The 27007-nt window shown below is 43.0% G+C and overlaps 1 protein-coding gene across 13 annotated transcripts; it reads left to right on the top strand.

Moving 5' to 3' along the window:
* STRADA (STE20 related adaptor alpha) lies at positions 1-26257 on the top strand. 13 transcript variants are annotated; one of them, XM_030541122.1, is made up of 14 exons: positions 15-88; positions 974-986; positions 4676-4760; positions 6276-6333; positions 8098-8126; positions 14484-14586; positions 15195-15316; positions 16838-16946; positions 17074-17197; positions 18374-18545; positions 20529-20633; positions 22497-22738; positions 23964-24006; positions 24764-26257. In XM_030541122.1, the coding sequence occupies exons 3-14, from the start codon at positions 4725-4727 to the stop codon at positions 24914-24916; spliced, it is 1296 nt and encodes a 431-aa protein (XP_030396982.1). In that variant the 5' UTR covers positions 15-88; positions 974-986; positions 4676-4724; the 3' UTR covers positions 24917-26257. The 13 variants fall into 13 exon arrangements, with proteins under 13 accessions (XP_030396980.1, XP_030396985.1, XP_030396989.1 ...); XM_030541128.1 differs by having other exon boundaries at positions 16-88; positions 4676-4736; XM_030541120.1 differs by lacking the exon at positions 974-986 and having other exon boundaries at positions 1-88.
* Positions 26258-27007: the final 750 nt, after the last annotated feature.

A 27007-nucleotide genomic window follows, 5' to 3' on the forward strand; every position in this document is an offset into this window, starting at 1 on the left:
CATCCCGTCACGCACGCAGCGTCTCCCCCTTCTCCAGGTAACCGGGGATTCGGGGACGCGGCAGCGGCACCTGGAGCCGGAGGAGAGAGTGAGTGAGGCGGGGGGGCTCTCGGCGCTCCTTACAGCCCCCCCCCCGGCCGCCTGCGCTTCATCTGCGACCTCCTTGTCCCTGACCCTCCCCCTCCCTCTCCGCGCGCTGGGGCCCCACCCCCTTCCCCCGTTGTGTGCCCCGCCCGTTCCCCCCCTCATTGTGTCCCCCGGTCCTTCCCCCGCCCCTTTCCTTACCCCCCCCGTTGTGTGCCCCGCCCCTCCCCTTCCCTCTCCGAGCGCTGGGGGCCCCTCCCCCTCCCCCTCCCCCCCTTGCGTGCCCCGGTCCTTCCCCCCCTCATGGTGTCCCCCGGTCCTCCCCCTCCCCCCTGTTGTGTCCCCCGGTCCTTCCCCCGCCCCTTTCCTTACCCCCCCCCCCATTGTGTGCCCTGGTCCTTCCCCCGTCCCTTTCTTCCCCCTCCCCATGTTGTGTGCCCCGGTCCTTCCCCCCTCATTGTCTCCCCCGGTCCTCCCTGTCCCCCTGTTGTGTGCCCCGGTCCTTTCTCCGCCCCCAGCGTGCTCGGAGCCCTCCCCCCCCGTTGTGTGCCCCGCCCCTTTCCCCCCCTCATTGTCCCCCTCGATCCTTTCCCTAGCCCTAGCATGCTCGGAGCCCTCCCCTTCTCCCTCCCCCCCCCCCCGTTGTGTGCTCCCTTTTCCCAGGCCCTTTCTTTCCTCCTCCACCGGGCGCCGGGTGCCCCCCCTGCACCTCTGCTGCCCCTTCCCATTCCTGCTCCCCAGCATGCGGGATGCATCCCGCTCAGTGCCGCCCCCCCCCCCCGCCGGGAGCCCCGGGTTGTACAGGGTGAGCCATGGTGCTCCTGGCCCTCTCACCCCATCTTGTGCTTTTTCACTGAGGGCAGCTTCTGCCTGTCCCCTTCTATTCTAGAGAGACAAGGCGGGTGAGGAAATATCTTCTGTTGGACCAACTTCTGCTGGTGGAAGGGACAAGCTTTTGAGCTTCACATAGCTCTTCTGCAGGTCTGGAAAAGGTAGCCACAAGGTCTAAGCTAAATACAAAGAGGGACAGGTTGTTAAGGTGAGGGATTCTCAGTGAAGTGGGTAATTAACGTCTTTGCAGTTATAGGACAAAGGAGGGTTTGTAGGCGGCACAGCGTATTACAGATTGTTGTAATGGGCCATGAAACCAATGTTTCTGATCTGCCCAGGGTTTGTAAGTGTCTAGCAGAGTTATGAATTTAAGTTCCCAGGCTCATTTGTGATGGTGTAGTGCAGGTTTCTTTAAAGGATAAGGACTGAGAGAGCTGATATTGCGATATCACTTTGTGAAAAGTATCAGGGTAGCCGTTAGTCTGTATCCACAAAAACAACAAGGAGTCCAATGGCACCTTAAAGACTAAGAGATTTATTTGGGCATAAGCTTTCATGGCTAAAAAACCTCACTTCTTCAGATGTGAAAAGCGTTTGCCCATGGGTGATAGGATGTTGTCTTTATCATCATTTTTCTGTGCAAGTTCATTTGAGAGCAATGTCTCTTTTCACCCATGTTGTTGGGGCATTTGATGTATTGGATGAGGTATACCACATGTGATAGGCCTGTTTAGGACTCATGGATCTTGAAAGGTGTGTTTTGGCGAGGCAGGGTTGATCATCGAAGCAGTGAAGATATGTCTGTAGGTTTTGCATCTGTTGTTCCTGCAGGGTCTGGTGCTGTTTTGAATTGGTGTGTTCTGATCTGCGAGGAGCTTGCTTCTGGTGGGTAAGATTGGCAAGATGGTTTGAAGGCCAGAAAAGGGGGTTTGGGAAAGATTTCTTGTAGGATGTGGTTCCCATCAAGTATGCATTGTAGTTATTTGATGATGCCCTGTATCGGTTCTAGCCTGGGGTGGTAGATGACAGCTAGGGACATTTGATCAGTGAAGGTTTATTCCCCCTGAGCTTGAAGCAGGTTCTCCCTGGTGTTTGGACAAACCCATTCCATGATGTCGTCTGCTTCTTTGGTGGAGTGTCCTTGTTTAGTGAAGGCTGTTTTAAGTGTGTTAAGGCAGAGGTTCTCAACCTTTTTCTTTCTGAGGCCACCCCAACATGCCAAAAAAACTCCATGGCCCACCTGTGCCACAACTGTTTTTCTGCATATAAAAGCCAGGGCCAGCGTTAGAAGGTAGCAAGCTGGGCAGTTTCCAAGAGCCCCACTCCACAGGAGGCTCCACAAAGCTAAGTTGCTCACGCTTTGGCTTCAGCCCTGGGTGGCAGGGCTTGAAGCCCCAGGCTTTAGCCCCATCCAGTTGGTTTTGGCTTTCTGTCTAATGCAGGCCCTGCGTAGTGGATGGACCCTCCGAAACCTGTTTGTAGCCCTACAGGGGGCCCTGAACCATTGATTGAGAACCAGTGTGTTAAGATATGTATTCTAGATTTTCTCTTTGGTGCATATTCTGTGGTATCCTGGCGCCTGGCTGATAACTGAATCCGTGGAGGTGAGTGTGGTGATCTGTGGGTGTCTTGTATACAGTTTTCTGTAATTTCCATTATTGAAGGTGATCATGGTGTTCAGAAAGTTGATGCTGGCGTGGAAGTGTTCTAGAGAGAGTTTGATGGTTGGGTGTTGGTTGTTGAAGTGATGGTAGAAATCTTATGAGGGAGTTTAGGCCATCTATCCAGAGGATGACATATCAATGTATATTGGATATTTCATTAATTTTGCTGTGCATTTTTCCAGAATTTCTTTCTCAATGTGGCCCAGGGAGAGGTTGGTATACTGGGGAGCCATCCTAGTATCCACAGCTATTCCATGGTTTTGCCAAAGTGTTAATGTAAAGGTGTTATGGGTGAGGAGGAAATGGATGAGTTTGGCTATGTGTTTAGGGTGGATTTCTGAGCATTGTCCGTTGCCTTGTTAGAAATTTAAGGCAGGCAAGTGTCGCCATCATGGTGAGGGATGTTGGTTTATAGGGAGATGACATCTATGGTGGCAAGTATGGTGTTAATGTTGTAGAGTTTCTGAAGGAAATCAGTTGTCCTGGAGGAAACTGGCTGTTTGTGTGGTGAGTGGTTTGAGGATGGTCTTTGAGGCCTGGTATTCCTTCAGTAAGAGTGCCGTAGCCAGATATGATAGGTCTGCATAAGTTCCCTTGTTTGTGTATCTTGGAGCTGTTTGTGGGAGGATTTGATTATGTCCTTAAATTCCTGTGTGAATTGTGGTGTGGGATCTTTTTTGAGTTCTTTATAGTAGATGGTGTCTGAGAGCTGTTTTTGGTTGGCGCAGTCATCATGATTGAGCACTATGATGGCCGTGCCCCTTTGTCTGCTGGTTGGATTTCCGAGAACATAAAGCTATCCTCTTGGTGGTGAAGAGATTGTGATGGATGTCACGTTTAAGGATTTCACTTGATTTTTTTTTCTCTTGGAGCAGTCGATGTTATGATCAAGTAAGTTTGTGTGGTTTTATCCACTGGAGAGTGGCAAGAGTTTTTTCTTGTAACTGCCAGCGGGGATGATATATACTGTATTCTGGACGTCTGACACTGATCCAGCTGAAACGCTGCAGCAGTTCTGTTTTATAAAGCTTCCTTTGCATATCCCCTGCAAGATAATGATAATTTATACTTATACAGCATCTTTCATCTGAGGTGCCTTACAAAGGTGGGTAAGTGTTTTTATCCCCATTTTACTAATGGGAAAACTGAGGGCCAGGGCAAGTGAGTGAGTCCTAATTCTGCTACTGATTTGGTGCATTACCTTCGGTAACGCAGTCAGAAGAATTAGGACTCAGATATTCCTATTCCCAGCTGTGTAACATGCTGTGTACCTTTCTGTTGCTATTCTCTCTGGGAAATTATTAAACATTTGTATTATGGTAGGACACAGACAACTAAACAGCACTGTGGCCCCGTTATGCGAGGTTCTGTACAGCTAGAGCTGAATGAAATCTTTAAACAAAACTGGCGAAAAATGCAGGTTACATAGAAACATTTTGCAAATTCATGTGGATTTCACTTGTTTCGATGGTGGTGGGTGGGAAGCCTTTAAAAAAATTCCTCAAGTTTTGTTTTTTAAATGAAATGTTTTCATTTTTTTAATGTAAAATGATTTTTCTTTTAGAAACTTCCTCTAATTTAGTTTTTTAAAATTATAACTAAATGTTTTGTTTGACCAAAATGATTTTCCCTATTTTTCTGAGTTGCCAGAGAACTGTAATCTTTTTTTTTTTTTTTTTTTGCACAGCTGTGGTACAGATGTAGGATAAGAGTCCTTGCCCTGTGGAACTTGTAATCTACCAAATATTGTACTGCATATCCACCTCTGTGAAATATCTTTTCTAAAGTTTTTATTTTATTTTATTTTTTTAAATGGCTTATTCAGATATTTCTGAACCTGTTTGGGAAAGTTCACCTTGCAAAACTTGTCGTTACTGTGGCAGAGCTTGTTAAAGTTAATTCATACAAAACCTTTGTGCTCTAATCTTTCCAACAGTCAATAGAACTACCTAGGTATTGATGTGTGCAACTGGAGACATGCTTTATAGAATGAAACAAGATAAACAGAGCAGTAACTCATTTGCTGGAAGCTCTTAGAGTGGAGAGAACTCATTTACTTTGCCTTCTTAAAACAATTGTCTTGCTCTCATTTTCAGGATATTTTTAATTTCACGAACTTGGAGTAGCATTACAAATCTGGAATCCATGTCTTTTCTTGTAAGTAACCCAGAACGAATTAGGGTGAGTGTTGAACAGCTTCTAGCGTTATTCCAAAAAAGCACTGGTTTTGTAAATCTTTCCATATACACGGAGATAAACCCTGATTCTGCAACAGCTTGTGTGGGGTGGAGCCTGTCCCATTGACTTCCTTGGAGCTCCACAAGGGCCTGCCCACACAGTTGTTGTTTCTGGATTGGGACCATACTCTATCTTGTATTTAATTAAAAATCTAGTTCTCCAGCAACATCTATTTTGATTTATGAAAGAGAGTTACTTTTAAAAGGTATGTATCTGTGAGCTGAATGTGTTGCCAAATGCTTATAATGTGCATTTTTCTCAGAGTTCATTCTCTTTAGATGCATCATTTTTCTGTTTATGTATTGTACAAAATGATTTTATCACTTATTGTTTTATAATGTACAGAAATTGCAGAAAAAACAAATGCCAAAACTTAACTGAGTTGATGGTACCTTTTGAAAAAGAGATGGAGGAAATGTCTTTAAAAGACACTGTCAATTTAGTTAAGTTTCATTTATATTTTGTATATATTAGTGTCTTTTAAACTTAAAATGAAGTCTTTTTTTTTTTTTAAATGGTTCCTTTTAAATGCTGGAAATCCATAACAAATCTGTTGTGTATAGCACTTAAATAGGAAGTAAACTAAGTAGTGAAGATAGATTGTTGAGAATGAGATGTGCCAAGGATCCACTTTAAAAAGGCTTTTTAATATAAAGCAACAGTAATGCAGGTAAGGAAATGTATTTAAAATATGATTGGAAACCTGGTGTCCCTTAAAGTTAGAATGTGTTTTCATAAGTCTCAACACGACTCAAAAAATAGCAGCAAATTGTGTGTGTGACCGAAGAGACTAACATGATCGCTGTGAATGGCATAAAAATGACCCTTTTGAAATGTTAACATCATTCACATTGTGCTAAATACTGATACAATGAAATCCTGCTTCTTTTCAATTAAATGTGGACTCTTTCTCATACCAGCCTGCTTCAAATAGAGGTAGATTAACATAAATGTAATTAACTTGTTGATTGCTTCAGCAAGCTGACCAGGATTTTTCCAATAAATGAGTTGTAAAATCACTAATGTTTACTGAGTGTTAACAGTGTATTCAGTACTATACAAGCTTACGATGACATAGTCCATGCCCCCAGGATTTTAGTTTATTTCTAATATCTAATCTATCTTGATATGAATCAAAAGTTGAACCGAGTGGATAGCGATCATGTCACTAGCAGCCTTTATGGCTGCTCTGAGTTTTAAATGTTGTTTGTTTGACTTAGTTTCTTCCAGAACGTGAAAGAATAACAGTTTATCAGTATGTCTGTTACGGTTTAAATATTAATATTTACAGCTGCTGAATGAATTTTAGCTCATTTCCCCTCATTGCAAAGGAGATATATGTTAGAATGGTCAGAGTGATCTATATGATTCTGTTTTGGTTGACGTAAAATAAAAATGGATGAGCTGTGGAGTATGTCTAGAGGAAATAACTAATTGACTTTGGACTTTCTTCTCTAGCGGTGGGTGTCCGAAAAGTTCATTGTAGAAGGCTTGAGAGAATTTGAACTGTTTGGAGGTAAGTACTCTGTTCTTTAGACGCTTCAGTAGAAATCTTTTACTTTTAACTTGAAAGCACCCATCAGTTTGGCATAAGTAAATGTGCTACATGAATGAACAAATCGGTTTATAGCACTGTTTTCAAATTGGCCAACAAAAGTAAACTCAGAAGGAAAAACGTAGATTTTGTACAGCAGTTCATTTTAAAATCAGTAGTAGTACAAACTTCAGAACATTGTAATGCAATAAATTAGTGCAGTCTGGTCTTTCCTGAATAACCAGCTTTTTTCTCTGTTCAGTACAGATTTTGAACTTGAAAAGAATAATTACAGAAACTGAAAATTTTCCAAATGTTTGTTGCTGAGTCTAGGTAAAATAAAGTATTGAAGCTGATAGAAGAGAAGCCTTTAAGTGTAACTGTGGTCAGTAAAGTAACTATGTAAATATGGTGCCACTTTACACAATAGATCTGCTCCTTGAGTATCTTTGATTTGGGCCTACTGACTTCACTGGCAAAAAAGTTTTAAAACAGTAACACTTCAGTTTTCCAGGGTAGAGACAACAGTGTAAACTGGATTTTAATCTGATACTTTCATCATTAGCAAAATTGTCAGCTAAATTCTGATGGCAGAATCTTTGTGACAGATGATGTAAAGGAAGCTAGCTAAATGATTAGATCCCAGGTGGGGTTAGTAGTTACCAAAATCTTCCATTTGACTTGTAAATTCTGCAGATTTTTCCTTCCGCATTGGGCTTTGTAGTCATGTTGAACCCCATTTCAGATGTGGTTTCTATCAAACCTTTTTTACACTATGTCCGTTCTCACCATGGTTACAAACTATTACCATGTTTAGAAACTATGCATGATTTTGGCTAGCACTGGTTTGTTTGTTTTTTAAATTAATCTCTATCTACAACCAGTTGCTGAAAACAGTTTAGCTGCAGCAATTTTCAGACATGTTTTAAGCATGGGTCTGCCAGAACCATTTTCAAACCTAGCTGTAGCTGTATCTCTTTGCTCCTGTGTGGGTGGTGCTTTTTGCAGTGACTCTTCTGTCTTAACTGCACTTCTAGGAAGAAAATAAATTTAAAAATATCTGTCATGTTTTAGTGTACAAATCTGATTAGAAACTTTGCTCTGAAGTGAAGCTGTTAAACCAAACTTCAACCCAATATTAAGAGCACTGTTTCATTTGATTTCAATGTGAATTGTACTTGCTTATACCAGGGCTGAATATGGACCATTTTATCTAAACCCCTAGCTACACAGAAACCTTGTTATAAGTGTCCTTGTCGAAATGTGGATTTATGTTACCTCGGAAAACTTGGAATTCTCCATAATTCCAACTGCCACTTTCTACACAGGTTGCATTCCTCATTAAGCTTTCAAAACAGTTTATTCCAAATATTTAAATCCATCAGATGTATTAATCTATTTCTTTTTAAACAATGGGTTTAAGTTTACAATCTAAAAACAAAACAAATCTCCCAAACCTATGTTTGTCTTGGTAAATGTATGAACGGTAAGGCTAATTGAATCTGTGTAACTTCTTACTTTTAGAATTAGGTTTCTTGATATGTTTTCCAATGTCTGTTACTTACTGTTGTGATGTTAACTGTAAGATAAAGATTTTGCCTGGGAATATATGCTTATACCTGTCCAGTACCTAAACTATGCTTTGGAGGCATATAATTTATTTTCATAAATATAGTCATACTATGTTTTGAAAGGTTATTTGTTTGTTGAAGAAAACATGGTGAACAATTAATTTCTTTACTTCAGAGCAGCCTCCGGGTGACTCTCGGAGAAAAGTAAGTGATTTTTACAGGCTGTGGTGCTGTGGTCCATTGCATGGAGATTATTCCTTGTGGAAGTTTGATTTTCTTTCTACCTTATTTATACTTCATCTGTATATTTAGCTTTACATGTGTGAAAACAAGTTTCACCTGGAAAGGAGATTTTGGTGTGTGGTTTTGAAGCTGTTGCATGTGACGTTTTAGCTGTAAATCTGAGATTTAATTCCTTAGGCTCACATTTTCAAAAGTGGTTCTGAAAACAGGGACCAAATTCTCAGGTTGGGCATTCAAAACCAGTGCCCAGTTTTTTTGAATAATTTGATTTCCTTTCTCCTCCCTGTGCCACAGCTGCAAAAGAGACCCCAGCATCAAACTGAGAATTAGATAATCTTTAATTTCAAATGGGACATCACCTGCTGAAAACCCATTGGCATAGCTGTTTGACTCTCTTCAGAGCCCGCAGTAACAGTCTTGAGCCTTCAACAGGTGCTGCTATCTGCTTAGAGAAATCTTTTCTGCTTGAGGACTAATTCCCTAGAGAGCTATGGAATGCCCATCTAAAATACATAGTGTAGTCCAGAACAGGACAGTCTGAATCCATGTAATCCATGTCATATTTATGGTCCTGATTAAAACACTAGTGGTGTACAGAGTAGACATAGCCTAAATGGGAGGCTATCCTGGGCTTTTAGACATCTTTGCAGTATTGATGCTGACTTTCTTTCATTTAAAACAAATCTTATTCCCCTAGAGGGTTGTAGAAACAAGGCAATAGTTACTTAATCAGGGAAAAGAAATGCTCATAGTTTGAGTCAAAAGTGAGCAAGAGAAACTTGGGAAGTAAAAAACAAAACAAAACCTTCTATCTTCCGCCCGGCATTGAATCCAAAATCTAATCCAGCAGAGTTTGATTTGGCAAATGCAAATTATTTCTGGCATTGCATAGCTCTGGTTTCCTAATGGCATTGACAGTCCAATTATCTTTTAAAATCTAATTTCCTTAAACATACGTCCAATTTAAAACCTAACCAAAAGGCCTGAAATGCTAGCACTTAATGAATGTCATACTTCATGCAGCTAATCACACGTTTTTCATTTTACAGCTTTCATGATTTTTAACTGCACACCAAAAGTTATCCTTTGTGAAACTCTCAGAGCTTTTTTGCAATATTTCATAAATAACATTTCAGTTTAACTTTTTTTTAGTTTTTCAATCTCATACAGTATTTAATTTTTGAGTAGAGCCTCTTCTGCATCCCGTGATTAGTCATAGAGTTTTCAAACTTAATTTTTATCTGCAGAGAGGTGAATCAAGGTCTCTAATGTACTGAATTATTTCTAAAGGGGAGCAGATGATGTGTTCTATTTTGGTTGAAACAGCCTGCACCATAGTTAAAAAATAACATATTAGGTTTATTTCGCATCTGTTTTGTTGGCTTCTGCTAAATTTGGAGTTCATTGTATTAAAGCAAAGCACCTGCGTAATGCTCAGTTTCAGAGCAGCTGTCATTGCTGCAGAATAATTTTCATCTCCTTGGTGGTGCCTTTCTGCTTCACAGGCCTCCATCTGCCTATGTTTCTTTCCTTTCAGTCCTGCCATTGACAGGGGTGAGTGGAGATGTAATGAGCTGGGCATTAAAGTCAGAATTGGTAGGAATATTTAATGGAACTCTAGAAATAATAATGGGTAGCAGCCTTCGATTCACAGCCAAATGATAGTGTTGTGTGACATAGTGGCCAGAGCAGAAGATTTGGAACTGTTGGGATTCCAGATTCCAATCATGACTGAACCAAAGATTAGCTTTTATGTCTTTGTGCTTCAGTTGCATGAGCTTAAATATAGTGCCTTTCACTGAGGTTATTACAAAAATTAAACTTTGTCCTCTCCCTCATTGGGGTAGGCATTATCCCCATTTTACAGATGGGAAAAGGGAGGTATAGTGTATCTGTATTACAGAGCTTGGATTACAACCCAGGAGTATTGACTCCCAGTTCCATACAGGAGAAAAGTAGAAAGCTTATAGAAAACTGGATGCTTTATCTGAACTGAGGCTAATTTATGGTAGGAAACAAACTTTCAGTGGCCGAGGATAGTGGACTTACTGACCTGATGGATCTTTCCCATCTCCAACTTTTGTGATTCTACAATTCCTGACATAGGGCAAATCTTCCATCATTTTGATGCATTAATTCAGCCCTGATTGCCCTGGATACTGAGGATAAGAGATTTTAAGAATACCCTTTTAATTTTTCAAGGTTAAAATGATCTAAGGGTTAAATGCCCCTAATAATAACTTGTATTTTGATAACTCTAGTTAGGTTACATTTTAAAATGTGCAGATAATTTGAACAACTCAGATTCCTCAGTTTCTATTAGTGACAGTCACTCTTGACCTGTTTATTGATGTGCAGTTTTGAGTTTCAAGCAAGTGATGGATTGAGCTAGTATTAGGTAGTGGCAGCATTTTTCTGCTGGTCCCATTAGTTTCTTCAGGATTTAAGCTTTTTTTTTAATTTAAACTAAGCTTCCAGACCTTTGATACAATGTTGTCTTGAGTATGTAGGTTAACTGAAACAATAGCTCTCTCAGGTTTATACTCTCCCCTTCTCCTCAAGTAGAGTTTTGACTCTGATATCCAATAATGCCGTTGTTAATATTGACTGTTTCACTGTGGATCATTTTAGCAGAAACAACCAGCCATTCTGGAATTATGAGCAGAGCTTGAATACCGTACTATCATCTTTTTTTCTCTTTTTCTTTCTTCGTCTGATTCCTGATATCAAGAAAACTTCCACCACTGATCTCTTTACTCTGATTTGAAGTGACAAATCTGTTTGGTTCTGGTTTGGTTTAAACACAACTTTAACCTTTGAAATGTTTTAGTCCCAGTTTTTTTCCATTAGAATGGCAGGTGTGAAATTGCCTGTTATGTGGCTTCCCCTCTTAACAGTTAGATTATCAGCAGCTGGAAGTATAATCTCATATAGACTAGTGGCCCAGTGTCTGAACTCACACAGGGTATATAATCTGTACAGTCAGCCTACATCTTGTGAATGCACTGCAGCAGGTTTTATAAGATACAGCCTATTCACCTATGTTCCTAAAATTAGAATTGGAGCCCTTAGCATTTCTCTAATAAGAGTGCATTTACATATAAATGTATTGAATCGCCATGTGGCCAAAACACAGATGAGTGAGTCCATAGTAGATGCATTCTTTTTCATTTCTCTTTAGTGCCTCTGGAGAGTTCTGGCAAACTTTTACCCTTTGCTAAACTGTCTCTTCCCGCTTAAGAGTAAACTGCTGGTTTCCTTGGCTCCCAGTACTTTAATTGTGCTAGAAGAATTGGGATCATATGTTGATGTAGCTAACATAATCATCCAAGAAAGAATGTTGAAGTTTGCCAAAAGCTGCGTTGTTGCCTGCAACTTTCTAGGGATTCTGCCTTGCTAGCCAGCATAATTGTTTCAGAAGGTGTCACTTAGTCTCTAGTTTGTCCCTACCAAGTTTTATGCCAAATCGAATTTTCTTAAGACTTCTTAAGACCCGAGTCTAAAACTGGGTTAAGCTACAAGTGAAGATAAGTTTGGTCTAAACCTAATACCTAGTGGACATTTATCCATATTGCCAAAGCTTCCGTCAGTTTGCCACAGGTTCTAGCTATCTGCTTAGGAGAGCCCCACCATTGGCACATGAGAATTGTGAGCAGGAGTCTCCAGGTGGTGGAGCTGCGGCTCAGGATGGAAGTGCATTATCAGAGTCTAGAACTGTAATATTAGAGAATGCTACACTCAGTAATGAGGTCTTGTGGGGCTAGGACTGGAATAACAGAGGGCACAGCAGGTTAGAAGTAAGGTATGTTGATTGAATTGGGAAGTTTATGTATCCAGTTTCATAACATTAAAATCATTTGCCAAATTCATGCATAACATTGTAAAGATAACTCCCTTTTCTAATGCATAAGTGGTGTCAGCTGTTAATGTTGGGGTGCTGAAAATACCTTCCTTCGGTCCTTTGAACCAGTGGATTCAGGATGCTTCTAGGACCTCATTACTTCTTGGTAGTGTCCTTTTCAGCTGTTGCTTAAAGAAGCAGGTAGTTAATGCTTGCATCAAGAATGCTTTTAAAAACAATAACTAGAGATGGAGTAAGTTTTTTGTTTTAAATAAGTTAGAACTAAAGTGTTCATAATATATTTTAGCAGCTGTTCTCAAACTTTAGCAACTCAAGGACCCCCATTTTGATTTAATTTTTTTTGCAGACCCCCAAGCCCCCCGCTCATCCCCAGGTCTTGCCCCCACACCACTCCGTCTCGCCCCCGCTCCGCCCCTCCTCTTCCCTGCCTCTTTTCACCCTCTTCCCTTAACACGCCCTGTCTCTGCTCCTCCCCCTCCCTCCCACCTGCACTCCACAGAACAGCTGTTCCCTGGTGTGTTTTTCCACTTCCACTTCCATTGCGTGCAGCCATTCCCTGGCGTGCAGGAGGCACTGGGAAAAATGGGGAGGTGTTGATTAGTGGGGCTTGTGGCCCCGGATGTGATTCCGCCCCCGTCCCCCAAGCATGCTTCATCCCAGCACCTTCTGCACACCCTGAACAGCTGTTCCTGGTGTGCAGGAGGGTGAGGAGGAATTGATCAGCAGGGTCCACGGACCCCTTGAGTACCCTTGCAGACCCCAAGGGGTCCGCAGACCCCAGTTGGAGAAACGGGCCTTGTCTACATTACGGAACTTTTTATCAGAATAGCTACGGTGTGCTGGCAAAAGCCCCCTAATGGAGATGCAGCATATAGCAGCCAAAGGAGTTCTGCCAGCATAGCTGCACCATTTCCCCAAAGGACATTAGCTGTGCTGACCAAAAGTACGCGTGAGCCAATGTAATTGCATCTACACAAGGGGTTTTGCTGGCATGGCTTTATTGACTAGGGTCCTAGCTGACATAATTATGCCAGCAGCACTTTGTAGTGTAGACCAAGCCATACTGTGGGCATGGTTAGAATAGCCTCTTGTCACTTAATGGCTCTTTGTCATTGCATTATACTGCCTTTCAGTGACAGAAAAAAGTGTGTGTTTCCGCTTCCATTGCAGCTACAGGAGAGTGAGTTGTGTGTTTTGTTCCCCCCGCTGTGTGCATTGATAGCAAAATTGTCAGGAAAGTCTGATTGTAGAATATTTATGGCTGGTGATCTGTGACACACCTGGGTTTCCAGCTCCCAGGTGGAGTTAGTGTTTCTGGCAGTTTAGGAAAAATTCAGCTAAGTCAAACGACATAAAATGAACAGATTTGGTCGGTCTGTCTGCAGAGAGAAAAATCTGGAGCCTCCCTGTGTCACTCATCTAACTATAAGCATAACTGAAGGACAAAATACACTGCAATAATAGAACATGCCTGAACACTGTGTATAGACTTTTCTTGCTCCTCTGAAACCCCCGACCGAGGACAATTAGAATGCAACTGTGCTTCTAATGCTGCTCGAGATTGCGGCCTCTTTTTGCACATATCAAATCATCTGTCAGTTTTTGTGACAGGCTCCTGTAATGCAACTTGGACCGTAATGCTTGTCTATTGAATTGCACAGCTTGTTTTCAATCAGTTGTAAGCATGAGTCAGCATGAACAGAGAACATTTGTCTTTTCAGCTTGTGCATGTAGATACAGCAGAGAGCTCTCTTACTTGCAGTGAAAAGATGCAGCCTCTCTCAAGCAAGCTGGCAGATATGGGAGTTCTGCTCCTATGTTAATTTTTACTAGCCCTTTGCTGCAGCTAAACTCTTGCTGCTGTTTGGAGCTTCTTTCCGTGTGTGTCTGATCTATGCATCTTGAGCTTTTCTTAGTTGCTTCATCCCTTCTTCCTGCAGCAAAACAAGTTCAACTTTGTCAGCCTTTTCCACAGAGAGAGCATGAATGGATAAAAAGTAGCAACCTTAGCCAGGAAAAGCTTCTTGCCACCATAAACACCCACCATAGACAGGCCTGAAGTCTATCACCCCTGCACAAGCAAACAGATTATGATGCAGAAGTTTGTAAAGAGTGGGAGAAAGCTGGCTATTGCAAAGGGGTGGAGTAATGTTGTCATGTGGAACAGTAATTGTTTTTGTTAAAATCTTTTTTTTAAAAAGACCTTCTGGTTTATAGTAGGTGGTAAATTACCTTGTTTGTTTACATGTCATAGAAAGCAGATGTTTGGATTTTCTGGAAGGAGGTATCTCCTGGGTTTCAATTTGTGTTAAAGATATTTACAGCAGACACAGCTAGCTTTTATACTTAAATATGTCCTGATATTATGAGCATGTGCAAAAATATAATGTGGAACAGATGATCCCACTGCTAGATGTAATTAATATCCGTTTCTGATTTTTATCTTGCTTTTCTAGACCAATGATGCGAGCTCCGAGTCGATAGCATCTTCCCCTAAAAGGGACACCATGAGCAGCTTTTTACCAGACAGCAGCTGTTATGAGTTGCTCACCATAATAGGTAATGTTCCCAGAAAAACACCTAAATCTCATTCTTTGTGAATTCTTCCTTTGTAAGGTACTGAATTTTTCTTGTGTGGTGGTTGTCTGAAATGTAAAATGTAAAATATCCTTTCTTGTTTTGTTTTTTGTTTTAGTAATAGTAAAATCATTGTATAAAAGTGTAAATTAAGATGGGTTTCTTGTCCTGAAGCTCTTACAATCAAAGTAAAAGATAAATACTAGATGAGAGGAGGCGTGGTTTTTTGAGGTTGAGGGTATCAGCTGGGACTCTTGAGTCTCATACCTGGCTTTGCCATTAGCTCCCTGTATGGCTCTTGGCAGGTCACTTCATCTCTCTGTGCCTCAGTTTCTAAATCTGTAAAATAGGAATATTACTGAGGTACCTCCCAGCAGGTTTTTAAGTAATTGGTTTTGTATGCAGAGTGCTTTAAATTGGAAGGTGATGTAGAACAGGCAAATCTTTATATTAGACAAAACTGTTGACAACAATTAAAGTGAGAGATGGGATGAGGGTAATTGCTAAGCAGGAAGTGTTGGTGGAAACTCTCCCACAACACACAAGCAATTGTATTTGCGCTTATGGGGTTAATTTCACTCTCTTTTCAGGCCATGGCTTTGAGGAGCTGATGACCGTGAACCTGGCCAGGTATAAACCATCAGGAGAGTATGTCACAGTCAGAAGGATTAACCTGGAAGCCTGCACCAATGAGATGGTGACATTCTTGCAGGTGATGCTACAATCTTTAGAATGGGGCACAGCATCTTTCATATATATTGAAAGAACATGACTCCTAGGATCTCAGCCGCAGGTCGTTTAATGCTAAGTATCTAGGATGCTGTACAATTTTAATACAGTACTAGCTCAAAAAGACCAGTTATCCTAATGAAGAAATAGTCAAATTAAAAAACCATTGTAAGGTGCTGGCAGTAGATACTCCTTCAGACTGAGTTATAGTTTTTTAAGTGTTAGTTGGCTGATGATGGAGTGTCTAGGGATTAGTACACTTGACTGAGTTTCTAGTGTTCTGGGTTCTCTGGAATCAGCTCAGCTGCTGTCTGGTTATGAGCAAATCACTTCTCTGTGCCTGTGTTTTGAACTGTGAAATGGGGATCTTTGCCCACCTCACAAGCATGTTGTGAGGTGATTCATGTTCATAAAGTACTTTGAGATCCAAGGTGGAAGTTGCTATGAAAACAGAGTATTATTCTAAGGCAGTGGCTTTCAACCTTTCCAGACTACTCTACCTCTTTCAGGATTCTGATTTGTCTTGTGCACCCCCAAGTTTCACCTCACTTAGAAACGACTTGCTTACAAATCAGACATAAAAATACAAAAGTGTCACAGCACACTGTTACTGAACAATTGCTTACCTTCTGTTTACCATATAATTATAAATCAGTTGGAATGAATATATATAGTATGCTATGTCGAGCAGTATAAACAAGTCAGTGTCTGTATAAAATTTTAGTTTGTACTGACTTTGCTAATGCTTTTCATGTAGCCTGTTCTAAAATTAGACGCAAATCTAGATGAGTTGATGTACCCTCTGGAAGACCTCTGCATATTCCTGGCTGAGAACCACTGTTCTAAGGGGATTGTTCTTCTGGTTAAAATCAAGACTTGTATCTAATGCGTTCTCTTCTACAGGATTATATGTTGCATTTGAAGAGGAAGAACCCAATGATCTTTTTGTACCAGACTGTTGTAATCGCTTCCTATGTGCTCCTCAGTTTCAAAAGATGATTAGTGCAAGGAAATATTATATCAAGTTCCAAATACAGGCACTCTGATGCCATAATTTGTTTATCCTTCTCCAGTAAATTCATTCAAATGGGTATTAATGTTGACACATGATGATGTAAACACCAAGTAGCCCTTGCGCAGAGATTGTCAGAACAGATATTTGGGGTGGGGGTTTAGTATGTGTGTTCTCTGAAGTTATATAAAATATCTATTCCTTTATGCTGGAAGTTGGGATTGCCAGACATGTTGCACTAACATGGGAGCTTCTGAGTTCAGTGATAAGCAACTATTGCCTATGCATAGACTTTATGCTAGGAAAATCTAACTCTGGTGAGAGATGATTTTAGCTGTCATAGCTTTCCTCTTTGTCTGCAAAAGGAGAGACAAGAACTTCTCAGGTGAAGAAAAGTGCTATCTTTCGTCCAGTTTAACCTTCCTCTGTACCATATCTGGAGTTTTGTATTTATTTATTTTGTATTGATTCAAAATACCCTTTTGCTTCTAGGGTGAACTTCATGTGTCCAAACTCTTCAACCACCCCAACATTGTGCCATATAAAGCGACCTTCATAGCTGACAATGAGCTATGGGTAGTGACCTCCTTCATGGCTTATGGTAGGTGGAGAGGAGAATGTTTTTTGTATCTGATCAGGCTGCTTTAGCTTCTGTGAAATCATCTTTATGTAGGTGAGTGGCCTCTGTTTTTCCTGCTCCATCAAAAAATGTTTCTTCATCTCTTTAGGTTCTGCAAAGGATTTGATCTGTACCCATTTCATGGATGGAATGAGTGAACTGGCTATTGCTTATATCCTCCAGGGCGTTCTGAAGGCTCTTGACTACATTCACCATATGGGCTATGTACATAGGTAAAAAGGAAATTTCTCTCTTTACCACTTTCTGTAGGAAATGCTTACAAACAATATTCATCCAGATGGGACTAGGTATCTCAAGGGATTTGGAATAAGAATATGGTTTGCATCTAGCTTGCCAGTGCAGAGAAGCGTTCCCTGCTGCTGCTCTAGAGAGCTTCATTGTCCATGCACTCCCCTGGACTTTAAAAAAGCAAACTGCAGAGTGTTCCTGAGGCAAAGTGTACTGGTAACTTGGGGCTAGATTAAGCTTTTGCTGAAGTAAACCCTTCCACGGGATCCCCAAGGTGGAAAGATGAGAGGAGGGAGGTTGTGACAGCAGAAAACAGCTGCATCTTCCTTTTTACCAGGGAAGTTGGAAGGCTAGCTGGGAAGAGGGTATACTCAAGGGATATACTAACATCCACGGAGCCCCAGATAAGAATTAAAGCTGCCCCTCCAGTGGATAGGCAACCATCTGCCCTCCCTTAGGTGAATATTCTTCTCTATCCTTAGCATGCAGAGGGGTCTTTCTGATGTAGTTTACGCCTCTGTGTTGAGGCTTCAGTGAAGCAGGTCCATCTGTATTTTATGGTGGTTGTAATGACATCACACAATATCCAAGCATAACCTCTAAGGGAATGATCAGGTTGCATTATTCCCATCATTGTTCACTGTACTGTCCCAGTGTCATGTTAGGGAGGTGATAACCGATTCCTTCATCCTGTGGAATGGCCAATAAATTACAGTTTCATACTTTCCAGGTACTTTCACTTTTAGTGTTCTCTCCTAGCTTTTTTTAGATTAATGGTACAAAGTTGCATTTTTTTAAGAGATGAGGCTTTATTTATGCTTATGCAAATATCACCTCGCCAAGTTGCAGATATTTATCTTTTAATCTCTCCTCTTAAATCACTACCTCCCGACCCTTAATCAGATTTTTGTTTTTCCTGATAAACACTAACATTGGCTGCCACACATACTTGGATGTAAGTCTCAAAACCTGATTATTCTAGGCTATTGATACTCACTCTGTCACATATTTTCACTGGATGCTCAATGTGCCTAGGCTTCAGAATATGCCTTCTTTAAATTCCTATAGAATGACCTTCTCACAGGAATTTAACGTCCTTCTAAGGTAGATGATCCGTGACCATGTGCTGACTTCCTACTTCTGGTCCCCTTTGCTTTAAGGAGTGTGAAAGCCAGCCACATCCTGATTTCTGTGGATGGGAAGGTGTACCTCTCAGGCCTGCGCAGTAACCTAAGCATGATCAACCACGGGCAGCGACTCAGAGTTGTCCACGACTTCCCCAAGTATAGCATCAAGGTCCTACCATGGCTCAGTCCTGAAGTTTTACAACAGGTATTGTATAGAACTACTGTCATTTCATGGTTCACTCTCCTCTGCCTCATTGTTGACTTTCTCACTAGTGGACAGAGACCCCCCACCCCCATGTACTTCACTGTTGCTGGGATTTCTTGCCAAGAAGCAAGGAACTATTTTCAGGCTAATTTTTTAGCCTGAGGAGAGCATCTGATCATGTAACAAAACTTGGATCGTGGTTCTTGGAAAAGGCAGCACAGACTTTGGAGCCTGATTCTCCCCCACCACGGGTTTCAGTGGGAGCTACTCTGATTCTGCAAGCAGGAGAATTGGGCCTTTGGCATTGTAATGACAAAACTTGCCTGTTGTCCTGAGTGGGTCATACTGCTCTGGACCCCCATTCCAGACACCCATTCATTTCAACTTGGCATTTCATATCCTGGTAGCTATACTGCCCCCATGACACTGAACGTGAGCCTTCTGAGTTGCCCACAGAGGCATCTTTTCATTCCATAGGGCAGTGGTTCTCAACCAGGGCTCTGGGGCCCCCTGGGGAGGGCCATGAGCAGGTCTCAGGGGGTCTGCCAAGCAGGGCTAGTGTTAGATTCGCTGGGGCCCAGGGAGGAAAGCCAACCCCCCCCCCCCCAAACAGGGCTGAAGTCTGAGGTCCTGAGCCCTGCCACCCGAGGCTGAAGCCGAACTTAGCTTGGGGGCCCTTGTGCCTTTGGGCCCCAGGCAGTTGCCCTGCTTGCTACCCCCTAACGCCAGCTCTGGATTTTATATACAGAAAGCCAGTTGTGGCACAGGTGGGCTGTGGAGTTTTTATAGCATGTTGGGGAAGAGGGGGACCTCAGAAAGAAAAAGGTTGAGAACTCCTGCCACAGGACATTGTATTCAGTGGTCTCTCTATGGCAACTGGGAGACAGACCATTTACTCTCCCACAGATAGGCACTTGGGGTGGCAGGAGAGCTGCTAAAATAGACCCCTTTAAACTGGGTGGAATCTTGAATGCCAGGTCTGTCACTGAGCCCTGGCTAACAGCACTCATGCTGTCACCGTAGCATGTTGATGAGTTTAATAATGCTTGTCTCTGATCTTGGTATACACATTCCCTTGTGTTGTCAGTCTGTTCCCATGGCTCTCTGGGTTTCTGGCTGCGCACTGTTTAGAGCTGCTGTGCTGTGCGTTGCTCCCAAAAGTTAAACCCATAGAGACTTTTAGCATCACTTTTCCTCCTCGTGAGTTTTCGTTGTTTCTCGTCTCTCTTTTTTCCTGTAAAAACAGCAGCAGTGTAATCAGCCCGGCCTAAGGGGGAAGCGGGTGATCAATGGGGGCACAATAAGCCTTCAGAAAGGCCAGGACTAGAGCATAGGTTATGGAGTTTTGCGCCTGTACGGGGGCTAAGCCCAGAGGGGAGTCTGTGTAGTTGTGTGAAATAGAGGGGAACTGGATGAAGCACTCCCCAAATTCTAGTTTTTGAGTTACAATTTACATGAAACCGTCATTCTCTTTCTGTATCTAAACGAATGTATCTTGCGTATTTATGCGCCCCCGTTACCAAGTGCCGAAGCACCTCACAGTCTAATTGTCTTTGCAAACTCCTTGTGAGGTAGAGCAGTTCTATTATCCCCATGTTACAGATGGGGAGCTAAAGCACTGAAAGATTAAGTAACTTGCCCAAGCTCACACTGGAAGTCAGTGGAAGAGCAGGGAACTAAACCTGGATCTCCCAAGTCGCAGAATAGCGCCCTAACCACTGGGCAGCCTCCTTCCAAAGAAACTGATCACCAACACTGAGAGAGCTACATTTTCTTTTAAAAACAGACACCCTCAAACCTTGTTGCCTTGGTAGTGTGAAACCTCTACAAATGCTCCATTGTGGGTACTGAGGTACTTTGGTGTAATTGTTTGGTTTCGTTGTCCTTCCCCTTCAGGTACCTGATCAGATTCCCGCAAGGATAAGCGTAACACTTCACTGACTTTATAGCTAATTCTCTCCATCCCACTCTTTTTGGTTCTAGAATCTCCAGGGTTATGATGCAAAATCTGACATTTACAGTGTGGGGATAACAGCCTGTGAACTGGCAAATGGACACGTCCCATTCAAGGACATGCCTGCTACTCAGGTAGGGTTTACAAGCTGCGTGGGCTCTCCTTCCATTCCAACCTTATAATTGCACACCGTGCAGTTAGGAAATTGAATTCTGTATCTGTCAGTAATACCTAAATGCAAAGAACCAAGTTACTGGCAGCAGCTGTGTTGGTAATGAGCTGTGACAGATTCTGACCTCTTGAGGTAATGAAAGATCTCTAATGGCTCTCTTTGTTAATACCCCTTGCCTCTCTTCTTTCCTTTCTTACCTGTTAAACTACTGCTGACTTCCACTCTACCAGAGGCTGCATCTCAGAGGTACATAAAGGCATACACAGAAATTAGCATTGGAAAAGTCTATTAGGTTATCTCCTCGTAAGCGCAGAATTGTTCCCTACAGTAAATTTTCTAGTGCTCTGTCTCCAGTCTTCTTTTAAATGTTCCAAAATATAGAGTTTCTTCTGAAGGCCTCTGTTGTAAGATTATTATTGATTGATTTGACACCTTTTGGAGTTTTTTAATGTGTAATAAAACCTTCCTTTTTTTCCTTGGGGCTTTCCTAGAACCATTCCTTTAATCTTAGTCAAATCCATAACTCGAACGGATACCTCTCTCCACATGGTGTGTGAATTTCTATAAAACCTGAGAATCTAATATTACAAACAGTGCAGTAGACAGAGAATTGAGGACAGTTACAGTTAGTCTCCTCCAATGCCAGTCAAGATCCTGCTCCCATTGAGGTCTCTATCAAATCTCTTATTGGTTTCAGTGGAAACAGGAGCAGGTCCATTCAGTTCAAAATAAGTCAGTCCTCATTTGCAGATTGACCAGAGCATCTGGGTGTCACCTTCTGTTTTCTCCCAGGGAAACATTTTAACACTAGTAGGGTTCTGGGGCACACCTTGAAAGACAGATTAGAAATGTATCATCCTACTGCTTGAAAAGTCCAGGTACAGAACTTGATGAACATTTTATAACAACCTTCTGCACACAGGTTACTGAGAGCAGTGGTAGATGGGTTGCCACATGTCACCTGTGCCAAGTTGGAGCATTCATGCTTCCTGAGCTCTGCTGTCCAGTCCAGATTATAACATCACTCCCAAACAGAAAGCATTGTTCTGTGCAATCCTAGATAAGTGTAGGGTTATTGGAGGTTTGTTATGTAAATAGACTCTGGATGTGCTGCTTCCTCCTGATCTACTCTCCCCTTTCTGCTTTTTAACCCAAATCAACTTTCACGTTGAGCCACTTCATGAAACCTTGGTGCAAGAATGAAGGAGACTAAATGCTGCTGAGGGAACTGGGATCCAACAGGAGCTCCAGGAGAGCAACACACTCAAACCAGGGGAATCTAATATGAAAGCAGAGGTGCCCTACAACCACCTCCGCCCTTGCCCTGACAAACTGGATGTGGCATCATTCCAGGTTATAACAAAGAATTAAGAACTTTGCCTGCCTCTTGGATTAGGAGATCTACAGACTTGCCATCAAGTATGGCAAGGGGCCAAATGCTGCACTGTAACGTGTGTATAACTGCTCTGACTTCATGGAACCACGCAGCAGGCTTGATGCTGTGAATTGCTGACAAGTTGAGAGTGCTCTGGAATGTGCACAAACGGGCCCTGTGTGAGATGGGAATTTGGCCCATAAAGTTCACGTAATACAATATACGTTAGAACAGCAACTAAGGACACTAGTGTCTAAGTCCTGCAGCAAGAGCGGTGCTGAATGAAAATACAACACATGCAGACCCTAGACCACATGCAGGGCACAACTGAAGATTGTGGCAGAGTATTTAAACTTCAGATACATTAGTTGTAGTGAGTCCTGCCTGCTCTCTCAAATGTGTCTAGTCTGTATCGTGCATGTGACGTCTTTTCATCCATTTCCATTTCAGATGCTGTTGGAGAAGCTGAACGGAACTGTTCCATGCCTGCTAGACACCACCACGATCCCAGCTGAGGAGCTGACCATGAAAACATCCCGCTCGTGTGCTAACTCCGGGATCGGTGAAGGAATGGCAGTTAGCAACGTGAGGGCAGCCAATGGGGAGGCAACGCTGCACCCTTACCATCGGACTTTCTCACCCCACTTCCATCACTTCGTGGAGCAGTGCCTGCAGCGTAACTCTGACTTGAGGTACAGCTATGATGGGAATGCTTGGTTACAGATCTGCTCTAAACACCACTCGGGGCTTGGTTTAAAAATTGTTTTAATCCTGATCCCTCACCATGGCTTTTGAGTTGGGTCTCAGTACTGGAGTTTCATTCAGTGATCTCGGATCAAAAGCATGGCTGTGTGAAGAGGTGCCCCATATGTACTGCAAAAACACTGTCCAAAATACCTATAAATATATAGCCTGAAAGTGGTAAGAATATGTAACACTTTCATAGGATCTTCCATCAGAGAACCCAAAGAAGTTCAGTTATTAAGCCTCACAACCTTCTTGGGAGGTGTTTTCCTCATTTTACAGATGGAGAAACTGAGGCAGGGAGGTTAAATGTCTTGCCCAATGCTGCACATTGAGTTGGTGGCATACTGGGGAAATTAATTCAGGATTGGCGATTCCCATTCTCACTTGACCACGTTGTCCCAGAAACAGTTTCATTATCCAACTAGGAGAGCTCAGCTTGAGACTTCAATGAATAAAAGCTGAAAACAGAGCAGCAAGAACAGCATTTCCTTTTCTAGTTAGCCAGGGCCGTGTTGTGTCATCTCACTCTGTGGTAAACTTCTCTGTAACTGGAATAGATTATTCATAATTTGGGCTATCAGAAGTTTTTGCTGGGTCCTCGGGTACAACTTCTTTTGCTGTCCAGGGGAGAGGCGTATACAGGGCAGTGATTGTCCCTGTGATAACTGCATCATACGGCTTCTCAGTTAATTGATTGCTCTATCTTCAATCATGCTGCTGTCTTACGAAAGGAGCTACAGATCCCATGGCAGTTTGAGAAATCTTTAGGGGATAACCTGGTCATTCTGGCCAACAACTTTGCCTCTTGTGAAGCAGATTCTAATGGCAAAGGCGCTTAACTCCTTCCTTTGTCAACCCCCCTGGGGATGCCTAGAGGATGAAAGTTGCTATGGCGTATAAACGGGTGAGGCCTGTGGCTGAGATACAGCCCTGAGTCGGGAGACCAGGATTCTGTTCCAACCTTCACCACTCATTTGCTATGTGACCTTGGTTAAGTCTCAGCCCGTCTGTGCCTCAGTTTCCCCACTCAGTAATAAGAATCATCTTGACCTATGACAGGATGAGCTTGTAAAGACCCAGAGGAGAAGCTGTTAGAAGGTCTGTCATTTACGCTAATCACACTCAACTCTGGTATGGTGATTCGTTCCTTTTTAATTCTCTTTTGTACAGGCCAAGTGCAAGCACCCTGCTGAATCATTCCTTTTTCAAGCAGGTAAAGCGGTTCATTTAACCTTCTGGTAGAGGGCTGTGGCCTTCCCATGGTAACCCCTTCCTGTGCCTTTTCCTCAGGTGTGGGGAGCAGAGTTCTGAGGATGGGGGTGGGAGGATGTTGCTGTTAACTACTCCCTTCTGGATAGTTCAGCACTGAAAGCAGCATTTAGACTGGGGGTTCTTGCTAAATGCCTATAGCCAGGGAGGGCCAAGTTTCAAAGAGTTTGGCTTGCATGGGTATCTTTGGGGACAGCCTACTAGTTGCACAAAATCATCTTAACTTTTTTTTCCGGTTATAATCCAAACTCAAAAGAAATCTCATTGAATTTTCCTTCCCTTCCCCCTCCCCTTCCTAATTTGTTTTTTCGATTTCATTAAGTCCTGGTGTCAGTGGAGGAGGGGGTATTCTGGCAGCAGTGCCAAAGATCTTGCCCTCCCCCAAACTCTGCTGGCCTCTCCTAGTGGCGGAGTGCCATCTGCAGTTTCTGAACTGGCAGAGAGATGTCACTAGAAAAAGATTGAGGAGGTTTATCACCAAGTTTAGAGGGCACAGTGCCAAACCCTGCAGCGCTGCTAACTCGGGCAACAGAAGATTGGGTTAGACGGGCTGACGTCTCTGGCCGGTGGTATGTTGTGCTGCTGCTATTAGCCCAGTCCATATTGTGATGTCATACACGTGGTGCGAATGGTACTAATGCCGTAAAACCTTTGCCTGTGAGAATAGCTCAAACCGAAACTAACTCTCCCTCCGCCCTCAGATCAAACGTCGGGCGTCCGAAGCACTTCCTGAACTACTGCGCCCTGTCACACCAATCACCAACTTTGAAGGTACGCGGCCACAGGATCCCAGTGGCATTTTTGGACTGGTATCCAGTCTGGAACAGCTAGAGGTGGATGACTGGGAATTCTAGAGCAATGTTGAAATAATATGGTTCTCAAGCCCTTGAAGGCGCTTTCTGGACATAGTAATTTATTGACCCCTCTCAAATGAAGCCGCGATGAATGTTACATGCAGAAGAGTTTACATGACTATGGGTAAGGAGCTTCACTTGGTCGTTTACTTGAGGAGTAGAGCCTGGAATCACCCTTGGACACAAACTAGCTGGAAAAAGGGATCTGTTTGTAGGAAATGCCGAATGTTTCCTGCTTGGTGCCAGGAGCCTCCCAGCTCTTGCTGTTGAGCACCAGCTATAGGCTGTATTAGGAGTTTTGCTCGCCAGAATTGAGTCAGTCCCAATTTGTTGGTCTTCATACACATCGTTTTGCCCATGTTACTGGCTCTCTACTGACCCTAGTTCAGAGGGTTCTGTGTGTCTTTAGATCACCCCTTTGTTTTGTTCCTTTCCAAGGGTGCCTTTGAGACAAACGTGGGAGAGAGGAGAAGCAATGCAACTCCTCTTAGACTTGGACATTCTCTTCTAGACTGCCAGGTTGTCACTGTGGCATTCTTCTCACTCTTTTGGCAATAACAGATTTAGCCTGCTGCTTTATTGAGAGGAAAATGGAAGACCAGACAGCACTGGAAAAAGGTGTCCCCTTCTATTCCAGCTGTGCTCAGAGGCTTGGAGATTCCTCTGCAAGGCTGCATTCGTCTCTTCAAGGAGACGGGGGAGATCTTTGTGGGTTTTTTTTTAAACTCTTGCCATATAGTGCTGAATGCCCTGAAGTGCAGGTCAGAGCACCCCAGGCTTCTGGGACTAACCAGCCGCTCCTATCTCTTTATGTAGCCACCTCAGCCACCAGCTGCATTTTTGAAAAGTAAGATGCAGTTTTGAATGTCTTTGAAACTGCACCATACTATATTTTACAACAAATGCCATTTATCTGGCTGGTCCCATCCTGCAGCAAGGCTAATGTCACTGCATGAAACATGCTGGCCAGCTTCTGTTTCTGAGAACCTACCATGGGGTGGGGGGGAAGGGAAGTTTGGAGCTCGCTCTCTCTCTGCGCTGCTTTCTGTGCAACTCTACGCCCTGCCATAGGCGGACTCTCTGCTGCTGTGGCAGCTCTCCCTTCCCTGTGGTGATCAGGCTCTCCAGACTGCATTTTAAGGCCTTTTGTTCATCTTTTCTAAGCATCATAGATCTTCCTTCTCAATGAAGTACTGAGAATCCGGTCCTGTACCGGTGGTGACCGAGAACAGCGGTGCTGGCAACAGGTCCTTTTTGTGTTTATAACTGTACTTGAACCCGAATAAAGTTTGTTACTCTAGTTTTGTTGCCAAAACAAATAAAAATGTAAGTATTCCTGAAGTGTTCCTTTTAATTCCTTAGCTCTGGCAGATGCTGAAGGGTCCCTCTCCTCCTTGACCAGCCTGACTTGGCCTGTGTTATGCAGATCGTCACATAAGATGATCATAATGGTCCCTCCTGGTCTTAATCCGTGAATTGTGTTGATCTGAAGGAGCAACTTGTAATGAAATGTGGTGGGTGGATATTGCCGTTATACCTGGCAACAGTGTTAAAATGAGGCCCGTGCCACTGACCTTCCTTTGCAACGCGCTGAGAGATGTACTGAGAAATGCTATAAAAGAGCTAGAGATTCTCATTTTTGCTTGGACCTTCTGGTGGGTGCTTTACACATACTAAACCCCTCGCCTTTGCTGGATAAAGTGCTAGGAAAGGGTAACTTTGCCCACCACTGAAGTGCAGTCGTTTAACACCACAGCAGCATGAAGGACAGGAAACAAATACAGTACCACTGAACCTGCACCTGCACCTTGGGGGGAGTTTAGAGGCAGAATGTCATTACATGAATTGGAACGGGCCCAGGACACAATCCAGAGCCCCCGTTTCTGCAAAAGGTGCAGTGGGACCTGGCCGACCACAGACTTGGCCAGATATTAGCTTAGTTTTGCCTGAAATGAGGCTGTTTCAGTAGCACAGCCACCTCCTTTTCTAACACCAGCCTGTGGCCTGAATCCCTGGAAGCACTTGCTACCAGAGGGAATCAGTGCAGCTCTAACCCCAAGGACTGGCCTAGTTTAACTTGTGACATCTGCC

This window comes from Gopherus evgoodei, chromosome 23, assembly GCF_007399415.2.
Source record: "Gopherus evgoodei ecotype Sinaloan lineage chromosome 23, rGopEvg1_v1.p, whole genome shotgun sequence".
NCBI lineage: Eukaryota > Metazoa > Chordata > Testudines > Testudinidae > Gopherus > Gopherus evgoodei.